Source organism: Mustela lutreola, chromosome 6 (genome assembly GCF_030435805.1).
Source record: "Mustela lutreola isolate mMusLut2 chromosome 6, mMusLut2.pri, whole genome shotgun sequence".
Lineage (NCBI taxonomy): Eukaryota > Metazoa > Chordata > Mammalia > Carnivora > Mustelidae > Mustela > Mustela lutreola.
This window is the reverse complement of record NC_081295.1, coordinates 118,899,671-118,912,142: the sequence shown is the minus strand read 5'-3', so window position 1 is coordinate 118,912,142 and position 12,472 is coordinate 118,899,671. Positions and strand designations below refer to the sequence as shown.

At 39.7% G+C, this 12,472-nt stretch overlaps 1 protein-coding gene across 2 annotated transcripts in view; it reads left to right on the top strand.

Annotated features, from left to right (window-relative positions):
* The window catches only part of BLTP3A (bridge-like lipid transfer protein family member 3A), a 67,267-nt gene that overhangs the window by 30,183 nt on the left and 24,612 nt on the right, over positions 1-12,472 (top strand). Inside the window, exons 2-8 of one of the 2 annotated variants that reach the window (XM_059178563.1) lie at positions 885-1,047; positions 1,148-1,186; positions 1,877-1,968; positions 10,239-10,428; positions 10,739-10,879; positions 11,311-11,481; positions 12,171-12,363. In XM_059178563.1, the coding sequence (XP_059034546.1) occupies positions 885-1,047; positions 1,148-1,186; positions 1,877-1,968; positions 10,239-10,428; positions 10,739-10,879; positions 11,311-11,481; positions 12,171-12,363 (989 nt within the window). The remainder of the gene's footprint in view (positions 1-884; positions 1,048-1,147; positions 1,187-1,876; positions 1,969-10,238; positions 10,429-10,738; positions 10,880-11,310; positions 11,482-12,170; positions 12,364-12,472) is intronic. The other variant, XM_059178564.1, reaches the window with a different exon arrangement.

Below are 12,472 nucleotides of genomic sequence, written 5' to 3'. Positions count from 1 at the left end.
ATCACATGAGTAAAGGTATGTGTAAGGGTCTAGGATTTCATTTGACCCAACTTAACAAGCCAGCAATTAGCCTGTTACTGTTTCACATTCTAACTTCATAATAAGTATGACTTATTTTCTGAGATATCCTGGTCAGTCCACTGCCCCCTCCCACTTTTGTCTGTACCATCTCTTATCTTTATTTCTCTTTTTCCTATCTTGCTCAATTTGGATTTCTCTCAGCAGTTTCTTTTCAATGTAGGTGCCCTATCCTAGGAAGGAGCCTTGGTTAGTTCCCTGAGTTTAAAAAGCTAGACTGCTCCAGGTCCTTTGGGCCTCCCTGGGGACCCCTTGCAGTGGACTCAACCCCATTAGTTTTAGTCTCTGCAATCAGATTGGACCACACTGCTTTTCATTTAAAACTTGGCTAGCTTGGGCTTCTTCCGTCCTCTGGTCTGTCAGAGGCCCTATTGCTTTCCCTCTGTGTTGATCTGCACAGTGGCTTATAGCACTTGTGTCTGCTGGGCCTTGATGTTTTTCCCTCTTTATATGGAGTTTTATGAGGATAATTTGTCTTTTAGTTTTGTAATAGGTACTGTCCGTGGGCTTTTTGTGGTGTTATCTAGTTGCTCTGTTTGAATGTGGGGATTCAGAAATAACAAAGGCTATGTTGCCACTGCCATTTCTCCAGAATCCTCTTTGTAGGTGCTTGAGTAGAAAGGTCACACAATAATGAGTAGAATGGTTGGTCTGACCTAACATCTTACTTGGCATAGAGACAGTGTGGTCATTAGTCAGACTTGTTCTTTAACTTTCTCTTTTCTCCAAATTGAAAAGTGTTGGCTATCATGCCCGTTTAGTGGATTTCCATGGAAATAATAGCTTCTTACCTTTACTCTTTTCAGGTTCACCAAGAATCTTTCCCCAGACAAAATCAATTTGAGCACCCTGAAAGGGGAGGGTCAGCTGACCAACCTGGAGCTGGATGAAGAGGTTCTACAGAATGTGCTGGAGCTGCCCACCTGGTTAGCCATTACTCGGGTCTACTGCAACAGGGCCTCCATCCGGGTGAGAATGGGGGTCAGAGTGCTGTTGCTGTCCTTGGCCAGCAGGCATGTTTTCTTGAGGGGCAGCTCCCACAGCCCTGAGTGTTGCTTTCCTCTTTCAGATCCAGTGGACAAAGTTGAAGACACACCCCATTTGCTTGGTAATGGCCTTTCTTGATTGCAAGTAATCAAAATGGGGATGGCTGGGATGGGATTTTAAAAGATCTGAGAGGAGATGGTGAGGAGTCCTGACAGGCTAACCCTTTTGGGACTGGTGTTTGCTCTGTCTGGTTTGTGAGCTTCTCTCTGAGAGTGACTGTTTTCTGGGCTTATTCTGAAATTACTGTGTGGTGTAGCAGTTAGCACTGAGACACAAGACCAAGTAGTCCTCGGTTGTTTCGCCTTTTGTTTTTTATAACAAATTTTGCTGCCCAGGTTCTACTTCTGGATTTCCTTTGGAATCTTGACAGAGGAAAAAATTAGAAATCTAGTTCATGTTGACTATTGGGTGATTAGCTGAAAGCCCTTCAGGAACTCACCAATATGTATTTCATCCAAAAACTGGAATCCCCAGGGATGGTAATACCTCTGTAACTTGGGTTTATATTGTAGTTTTCTGCTGTGAGCTAATCCTATGCTTGTCCTCGGTTCTGCTGCTAACAGACATGGAAGAGGAAAGATGAGGCCTCTCCTTGCATTTCAGTTTGTTCATTCATTTGACAAATATTTGTTGTCTGCCCACTGTTGGCACAGCACTCAACTAGGCAGTACAGCGTAGGGATGGATAAGATGCACCGTGTGCTGTGTGGGGTTTTGTGCAGATGCTTAGCTCTCCGTGGCTTTTATTTCAGTGTCTGGATAAGGTAGAGGTGGAGATGAAGACATGTGAGGAGCCTCGGCCCCCAAATGGACAGTCTCCTATTGCCCTCGCTTCTGGACAGAGGTTAGTTGCTTAGGTCCCTTTCATTTCCAACATGTTAACTGTTCCATATCAACTTTTAGTGAAAAATGAACTTTTTATTTGGGAATTTTCCAACTTACACTAAAATGAAGAGAATGGTATAATCAACCCCCAGGCACCTAAGATCTGATTTCAACAGTTGTTAACATGTTGCCATTCTAGTTTCACCTTTTCTTGCCTGTGTGTGTGTGTGTGTGTGTGTGCACGCGCGCATGCTTGTACGAGCATGGCATGCACTGTAGTCTTTGAACGCGTGCGCTTGTACGAGCATGGCATGCACTGTAGTCTTTGAAAGCAAATCCCAGACACCATATGATTCCATCTGTAAATACTTCTAGATACTTTGTCTTTTTTTTAAAAAATATTTTATTTATTTATTTGATACAGAGATCACAAGTAGGCAGAGAGGCAGGCAGAGAGCAAGCTGGGGAGAAGCAGGCTCTCTGCCTAGCAGAGAGTCTGATGCGGGGCTCGATCCCAGGACCCTAAGATCATGACCTGAGCTGAAGGCAGAGGCCTTAACCCACTGAGCCACCCAGGTGCCCCAAGATACTGTGTTTTTAACAGATGGGGACTTTGAAGAAAGAAAGAAAAAATACACAAAACTATTATCACAATCAATAAAATTAATAGGAATTTGTTAATATTATCTAATACTTATTTCATATTAAATTTTATGAATTGTCTCTAAAATATTTTTTCCAATGCAGTATGGCTCCAAAGAGCTCCACATATTACATTTAGGGATATGCCTTTTAAGACTTTTTAGTTCTAAACAACCCCCCACACCCACTCTTTAGTATTCTATTTATTCTTTGTAGAAACTAGATTTTTTTTTTTTAATATTTATTTATTGACAGATCACAAGTAGGCAGAGAGGCAGGCAAAGAGAGAGAGGAGGGGGAAGCAAGCTCCCCGCTGAGCAGAGAGCCCGAAGTGGGGCTGGATCCCAGGACCCTGGGGTCATGACCTGAGCCGAAGGCAGAGGCTTAACCCACTGAGCCACCCAGGCACCTCAAAACTAGATTGTTTTTGATAAAGAATGTCCTACATTTTGTATTTTGGCTGATTGTGTCCTCAAGGATATATTTTAAATGTTTCTCTTTTAACCTGGTAGTAAGATTTAAAGGCTTGATTTGAGTAAATGTTTTTGTTTTCTTGGTAAGAATGCTCTAAAAATTATACCATGTATTTCCTATTGTATCAGGAGACACAAAATGTTCCTTTGGTTAAGATTAATCAGTGGATTCAGATAATGATGGCCTGATTTATCCATTGTGATTAAGGTCCTCATCTACTTCATCTCATGGTGTAAGGACCTTTGATAACCATTGATGATAATTGTGTAGGTCTGTTATATTTCACTGTTGATGCAAAACAGGGATTTTATAATTCTTTTCTTCCTATTACATTTATTAACAATAATAGACTAGCAGTAATCTCTAAGATTTTTTGTGGGTGTGGGGGGAGGATGAAGGAGAGTTATCCTTTTGGATTCATGTTTTTTTTAACAGCTTTATTAAAGTATAATTGACACAAAATAGACTACATGTACAAAGCATACAGTTTGATAAGTTTTAGCATATGCACACCATGCAGTCATCAACACAATCAAGACAATGAACATATCCATTAACCCTTAACCATATTGTTGTTCTCCCTTATATTCCTTCCCTTTCCTTTCTCATGCCCTCCTATCCCCAGACTGGGGGGTAAAAGCATGGCTTTCTGTGACTATAGACTAGTTTACATTTTCTATAATTTTATATAAAAGGAATCATAGTATGTAGTATGTACTGGTTTTTGTCTGGCTTCTTTTACTCAGCATAATTATTTTGAGATTCATCCATGTTGTTGAGTGTATCAATAGTTCATTCCTTTTATTACTGAGGATTATATTCCATTGTGTGGAGAGATTAGAATTTGTTTATCCATTTGCTTGTTTTTTGTTTTTTTTTTTAATCCATTCACTTGTTAGTGGACACTTTATTTTCAGTGTTTGGCTATTATGAATAATGCTGCTATGAACATTCATATACAAGTTTTTGTGTGGTCATGTGCTTTTATTTCTCTTGGGTAAATGCCTAGGAATGGAGTGGTCAGGTGGTAGGTATGGTAGGTAAGATTTAGCTTTTTAAGAAACTGTTTCTTTTCTTTCTTTCTTTTTTTTTTTTTAAGATTGTACTTATTTATTTATTTGACAGAGAGTGAGAGGGAACACAAGCAGAGCAAGTGGGAGAGGGAGAAGCAGGCTCTCTGCTGAGTGGGGAGCCCAGTGTGAGGCTTGATCCCAGGACCCTGAGATCATGACCTGAGCCAAAGGCAGATGCCCAACAGCTGAGCCACCCAGGCGCCCCAAACTGCCAAACTTTTCCAGAGTGGTTTACTATTTTACATTCTTTTTATGCTTTTACATTTAAATTTTCTTACATCCTACACTTCCATTTACTTTAAAAAAAATGTTTGTTGTATTTCATACATTTATAGTCGTTATTTGTTTTGATATTCAGATGTCCTTATCTTTAGCCAGGGAGTGCCTTTCGAAGTCACTGCCTGTGTCTTTTGGAGAAGACCCCAGTAATCTGACATTTCTCCCAAGGAACGCCAATTCCTTTTAGTGAGAAGTGTTATTTAAAGAGAACAGTCTGGGCAAAATTGTATTCATTGAGTTGTTATTGCAATAAGGCCTTTTACACGTTCAGTTATAGGGTAATGGTATTTTTAAAAAAGAGAAAAATAAATCATGACAATATGCGGATATTTCTCAATTCAAATAAAAAAGAGGATTTTAAAATAACTGTTTAGATTTAATGTTTGTATTTTTTGTTCATATGCTGTACCATGGTTCCTAACAACAATAATATAATAAACAATTCACTTTTTTTCAATTGTTTAAAAAAATAACAAAGCCAGTATTGTAACTATCAATAAGACTACTGAGTATGGTAGATTTCTGTGTGCATGTATGTGTTTTAAATTTATGATATATCCCACTAGAGAAGTATGGTCGAATGCTGTGTTTTAAAGTCACTTGAAGTCATTTTTCATACGTTCAGGATGCCAACTTGACATACAGAGAGGTTTTTTGTTTTTTGTTTTTTTTTAAGACAAATTTTGCAGTTTTTGGCTCACAATAAAGTTAGAGGAAGGGGCACAGATTTCCCATATCTCCTTGCCCCTGTGCATGCATAGCCATCTCCATTATCAACATCCCCCATCAGAGTAGTACATTTGTTACAGTGGTTAACCTACATTGACACATCACAATTGCCCAAAGTCCATAGGTCCCATTAAGGTTCAGTCTTGGTTTTTGTACATTCTTTGGGTTGGGAAAAATGTATAATGACATGTGTCTACCATTATGGTATTTTCACAGCCCTAAAAGTTCTGTGTGCTCTACTTATTTATCTCTATTCCTGCCCCAACCCCTGAAACCGATGGTATTTTTCACTGTCTCCATTGTTTTTCCTTTTCCAGAATGTCATATAGTTGGAATCACACAGTATGATTCATCTTTTAATTTTTTTTACTTTTTAAAATATGTTACTTATTTATTTATTAGAGAAATAGAGAGCACAAGTGGGGCGAAGGGCACAGGAAGAAGCAGACTCCCCCACAGAACAGGAAGGCTAATGTGGGGCTTGATCCTGGGATTCTGGGTTGTGACCTGAGCCTAAGACAGACGCTTAACCAGCTGAGACATTCAGGCACCCCCATCTTAACCACTTTTTAAAAAAAAAAATTCTTTTCAGTGTTCCCAGATTCATTGTTTATGCACCACACCCAGTGCTCCATGCAATATGTGCCCTCCTTAATACCTACCACCAGGCTCCCTAACCCCCAACCCCTGCCCCTCCAAAATCCTCAGTTTGTTTCTCAGAGTCCACAGTCTCTCGTGGTTCGTCTCCCCTTCCAATTTCCTCCAATTCACTTCTCTCCATCTCCTAATGTCCTCTGTGTTATTTCTTATGCTCCACAAATATGCAAAACCATATGATAATTGACTCTGTCTGCTTGACTTATTTCAATTAGCATAATCTCTTCCAGTCCCATCCATGTTGATACAAAAGTTGGGTATTCATCCTTTTAATGGAGGAATAATACTCCATAGTATATATGGACCACATCTTCTTTATCCATTCTTCCATTGAAAGGCATCTTGGTTCTTATCACAGTTTGGCAACTGTGGCCATTGCTGCTATGAACATTGGGATACAGATGGCCCTTCTTTTCACTACATCTGTATCTTTGGGGTAAATACCCAATAGTGCAATTGCAGGGTCATAGGGAAGCTCTATTTTTAATTTCTTAAGGAATTTCCACACTGTTCTCCAAAGTGGCTGCACCAACTTGCATTCCCACCAACAGTGTAAGAGGATTCCCCTTTCTCCACATCCTCTCCAACACATGTTTACTGTTTTGTTAATTTTAGACATTTTAACTGGTATAAGGTGGTATCTCAATGTGGTTTTGATTTGAATTTCCCTGATTGCTAATGATGATGAACATTTTTTCATGTGTCTGTTAGCCATTTATATGTCTTTGATATTGGCCATGGCAACTTCTTTCAAGATATGATTCCAAAGGCAAAGGAAACAAAAGTGAAAATGAACTTTTGGGACTTTATCAAGAACAAAAGTTTCTGCACAGCAAAGGAAATAGTCAGCAAAACAAAGAGGCAACCCATGGAATGGAAGACGATATTCACAAATGACACTACAGACAAAGGGCTGATATCTAAGATGTATAAAGAATTCCTCAGACTCAACACACACAAAACAGATAATCATGTCAAAAAGTGGGCAAAAGACAATGAACAGACACTTCTCCAAAGAAGACATACAAATGGCTAACAGACACATCTTAACCACTTTTTTTTTTAAGATTTTATTTATTTATTCTACAGAGAGAGATCACAAGTAGGCAGAGCAGCAGGCAGAGAGAGGGGGGAAGCAGGCTCTCCGCTGAGCAGAGAGCATGATGCAGGGCTCGATCCCAGGACCCTGAAATCATGTTTCTCAGAGGCTTAACCCACTGAGCCACCCAGGCGCCCCTTAACCACTTTTAAGTGTAAAGTTCAGTAGTGTTAACTCTACTCACATCCTGAAACAAATCTCCAGAGCTTTTACATCTGAAATTGGAACTCCATATCCATTTGTATTGGTTTGCTGTGACTACCATGACATAATGCCATAGACTAGTTGCCTAAATAGTTGAAATTTATTGTTGAAATTTCACTAAATTTCAAATAAGTTGAAATTTATTTTCTCACAGTTCTGGGGGCTTGAAGTCTTATTATCAAGGTATCACCAGATCCTGAGGCCTCTCTCCTTGGCTTGCAGATGCTGACTCCTTAGCATTTCCTCACATGGCCTTTTCTCTCTACCTGCTCATCCCTAGTGTTGCTTCATTTTTTCCCTTTAATTGAAGTATAGTCGATATACAGTGTTTTATTGGTTTCAGGTGTACAATATAGTGATTTGATAGCTCTACACATTATGTAGTGTTCATATGATAACATGATATATGATATCACATATATATGTGATATATACATATATTTAATATATACATATAATATATATGTGATATCATATGATATATCATATGATATATGATTATGTGATAACATGATATAACATATGGTAGTGTTTATATGTTCATATGATATTAATGATAAGTATAGTTATCGTATATTATTGCAATAATATTCACAATATTCCCTGTGCTGTACTTTTCATCCTTATGACTGATTTATTTTACTACTTGAAGTATGTACCTCTTCATCACTCCACCTATTTTGCCCACTCCTCTTACTCCTCCCCTCTGGCAACCACCAGAGTGTTCTGTGTATTTATGAGCTTGTTTTGTTTGTTCACTTGTTTTGTTTTTCAGATTCCACATATATGAAATCATGTATTTTTCTTTATCTGACTTGTTTTACTTAGCATAATACTTTCTAGGTTCACTCATGTTGTCACAAATGGTAAGATTTCATTCTTTTTAATGGCTGAGTAGTATTCCATTGCATATATATATCACATCTTCTTTATTTATCTATTGCTGGGGCAATTGCATTGCTCCCGTTTCTTGACTATTGTAAATAATGCTGCTATAAACATAGGCGTGCAGATACCTTCTTGAATTAGGGTTTTCTTTTTCCTTTCTTTTTTTAAAAGATATTTTATTTATTTATTTAACAGGGAGAGAGAGACATCACAAATAGGCAAAGAGAGGGGGAAGCAGGCTCCCTGCTGAGCAGAGAGCCCGACGTGGGGCTCGATCCCAGGACCCAGAGATCATGACCTGAGGTGAAAGGAGAGGCTTAACTCATTGAGCCACTCAGGCGCCCCAAATTAAGGTTTTCATTTTCCTCAAGTAAAGACCTAGAAGTAGAATTACTGGATCATATGATACTTCTCTTTTTATTTTTTTGAGGAAACTCCATATTCTTTTCCACATGGCTGCACCAAATCGCCATTCCCACCAACAGTGCACAAAGGTTTCCTTTTTTTTTTTTTTTTTTTAAAGATTTTATCCATTTATTTGACAGTTTGACAGACAGAGATCACAAGTAGGCAGAGAGGCAGGCAGAGAGAGAGGAGGAACCAGGCTCCCTTCTGAGCAGAGAACCCAATGCAGGACTCAATCCCTTCGACCTGAGCCGAAGGCAGAGGCTTTAACCCACTGAGCCACCCAGGTGCCCCTTCAAATGTTTCTTTTTCTTCATATCCTTTCCAAAACTTGTTTCTTGTTGTTTTGATACTAGCCATTTTGACAGATGCGAGGTGATAGCTCATTGTGGCTTTCATTTTCATTTCCCTGATGAGTGAGGCTAAGTATCACTATCGCTCTTAATGGTTTTTTTGTTTAACAGAAATGATTAATTCTAATGTAATGTAATGTATGCCCTTTTTTTGCCCTTTATGCTTAACCCTTTTTGTGTCTTAAGGGTCTCTTCCTGTCTGAAGGCATGAAGATATTCTCTTTTGTTTTCTTCTAAAAGTTTTATTGTTTTGACCTTTCACATTTAGATATAATCGATCTTTTTTTTTTTTTAAGATTTTATTTATTTATTTGATTTATTTATTTTATTTATTATTTTATTTATTTGTTTGACAGAGGGATAGAAATTGCAGGTAGGCAGAGAGACAGACGGAGGGAGAGGGGGAAGCTCAATCCCAGGATCCTGAGACTGTGAGCTGAACCGAAGGCAGAGGCTTAACCAATGAGTCACCCAGGCACCCTGATATGATTGGCCTTAAAATGATTATTTCTTTTGTTTGATGTAAGATAGGAGTTAATATTATTTTTTCTCTGTCAATCTCTTCAAACTGACCATGCGCCATTATTGAAAGACCATCTTTTCTCTACTGCTCTCTCACCGCTATTATAAATTAAGTGTCTCTCAATATAGTTGTGATTTGTGAGTACGGTTGAACATTTTTATGTTTAATATCATTTGCACTTCCTTCTCTGTGAACTGCCCATGCTTTGTCCCATTTTTATTGGCCTGTATTTTTGTTTTCAGTTTCTTGAAGCTCTTTATACATTAGAGATGTTAGCCCTTTGTGATATAAATTGGAAATACATATTTTTTCCAGTTTATAATTTCTACGCCTTCTTTTTATCTCTTGTAATGAGAACTGATTTCATTTACGTGCCAAGAATGTCTGTGTTTTTCTACATCCAGGAGGACTTTAAGATGGCCTTTGTTCCTCTTCTTACCATTTCTGACCTCTCACTGTGGAAGACCAACTATGCTTTTTGGGATATATTTGACAGGGTAGAGTTGGGATTGTTCTTGACCTCTTGCTCACCTGGCTGTACTTCTTTCCTCTTCCCACTACCTTTGCAGAGTATGCTGTGTCTTTGAAGGTTTTATAAAAATCTAGCATTTCCTTTCTTTAGTTATACCTCCCCTCATGTACAACATTCACATTTGGGTAGTTTGTGGATTATAAAAATATTTTTTAATTCATTCTTTTTAACAAAAGAGAGATTATTTCTAGGTCAACTCTTTTTCTTTTATTTCATTCCTCAAAAAATCCAATTAAGAGTACTGCATCATAAAACATTTTCAAAATCTAAAAAATGTAAGTAGAAATAGAGAGAGATAAAAGAAAGAAATCATCCATAGTTCTAGCACCCAAAGAGAAACTGTTAATAATCTTGTCTGATGTCTTCCACTGTAAAAAGTGCATACAAAGTCTCACCTGCTTCTGAATATTGGTCTCCCTCATTTGTTGTAGTGAGTATGGCTTTGCCGAGAAGGTGGTGGAGGGAATGTTTATCATCGTCAATTCCATCACCATCAAGATTCACTCCAAGGCTTTCCACGCTTCTTTTGAATTGTGGCAGCTCCAGGGCTACAGCGTCAACCCCAACTGGCAGCAGAGTGACCTCCGTCTCACCCGCATCACTGACCCCCACCGAGGAGAGGTGACAGCCCCAGTATTGCAAGAGGAGAGAATGAGGAGATTCAAAATAGGACTGGTTTTTAAAGGATATTATTCCTGCTTTGGGGTTTTCCTCAGATATGTCCCCCATTCCTGTGACCCCAAGAATCCCAGTGTTACTGCTACATGCCTTCTTCTTTTAGGGATCTCTGATCCACTGCATTCTATTGGTAGGATCCCAACTGAGAAATAGGTGGGAGTTTCTCCCTTGCTAGTCTTTTCCCTCTTAGACTTCCTGCCTCTTGGTTAATTTCATCCATAGAATTAAAGAATTTTACTTTCTCTCCTTTTAGGTTCTAACATTTAAGGAAATAACTTGGCAAACACTTCGAATTGAGGCAGATGCTACAGACAATGGTGATCAGGACCCAGTCACCACTCCACTGAGGCTTATTACCAACCAAGGCAGGATCCAGATAGCCCTCAAGAGAAGAGTGAGTATGTTCTCTGCCCTCGTGAAAACTTCTATCTTTTGTTCTCTTAGACAACCTTAGAGTTGTTGTTCTCTGTTTTTTTAATGTTACTGGCCCTAGAAATGACAATCAAAAGTGGCAGGCCTATACTTCAGTGTTGCACAGAACATTTCTGTGAACATTTGCACCTCCTTGTCACCTGAATTTTGGAAACCACAATTTTTACCTATACATAGGGACACCGACATAGACACCTGGCAGTTGACTACTGTTTTCTTGTTAACCACAGAAAACATTAGTAGTTTCGTAAGAAATTGACTCTCCATAGTGTTTGCTGCTTTCTTTTCATGTTCTAGGTATTGAAAAGCCTCTCTGAAATTAATCAGGCAATAATCACGTTGAGTTGGAATGATACCAGATGTTGAACCCCATGTTTTGTGTGGCCCTTTCAGACCAAAGATTGCAATGTGGTAGCCTCCAAGCTGATGTTCCTGTTGGATGACCTGCTCTGGGTGCTAACTGACTCGCAGCTCAAGGCTATGATGAAGTATGCAGAGTCACTGAGTGAGGCCATGGAGAAGTCAGCCCAGCAGAGAAAGAGTCTGGCTCCTGAACCTGTACAGGTTAGAGGCAAAACAGACACCCTTTGGGGTAGGGGGTGGCTAGAGAGATGGAGGGCCAGACCTAATTCATACCAACATAGGTGAGGTCTAGACTTCATTAGGCATTTTTGGGGCATTTGTCATTTGCATAGGCTTTGTTTGTGCTTCTAATTTATTCTATTCATTGGGTGCCTCTGGTGTGTTAGCTATATAGTACTAGCCACTGGGAGGAAAAGTAGAATAAGCCTCTTGTTCCTGTCTTTAGAGCTCTGACTGCCTTACAGTGTGGAGTGTAAACAAATTATTATAATAGGAGGTGGTTCATATATAAGTAGACACTATGCCATGAGAACACGAAGAAGAGGCATCTAACTGCACGGGCTGAAAGGGGGCATTAAAGAAAGACTATTGGAGGAGGCAGTGTTTTGGCATCAGTAAGCTAAGTCCTGGGGAGTGAGAGCTTGGGGGGCATTTCAGACCTAAGAACAGTGGTACTCTGTCTAGAGTTACAAGACTAATTATAACAAGGCTTTTTGGAGTTTGGGTTCTTTAGGCGGGACAGGTCTATGTAAGCTATCAGGTGAACAGTTACGGGAGAGAGCAGCCATCTCATGAAATTGTGGATTTCTCCAGACTGAACTAAAGCTTAAGAAAGGCTGTGAGGAGCTCTCTGGGTTTGGACTTATTTTTTTGCTCTCTGTCACATGTAGATCACCCCACCTGCTCCCAGTGCCCAGCAGTCCTGGGCCCAGGCGTTCGGGGGAAGCCAGGGCAGCAGCAACAGCAGCAGCAGCCGCCTAAGCCAGTACTTTGAGAAATTTGATGTGAAGGAGTCCTCCTACCACCTGCTAATCTCCCGCCTGGATCTGCATGTTTGCGATGATAGCCAGTCCCGAGAGCCAGGTACTCTGGTCAGCCTGAGCCTGGGCCTGGTGCTCCGTCGGCACCTTTGCTCTTCTCAAGATGGGGAGTGCTTTGGGAAGCTTCCCTTAATCCCATCCATTTCTTGGGC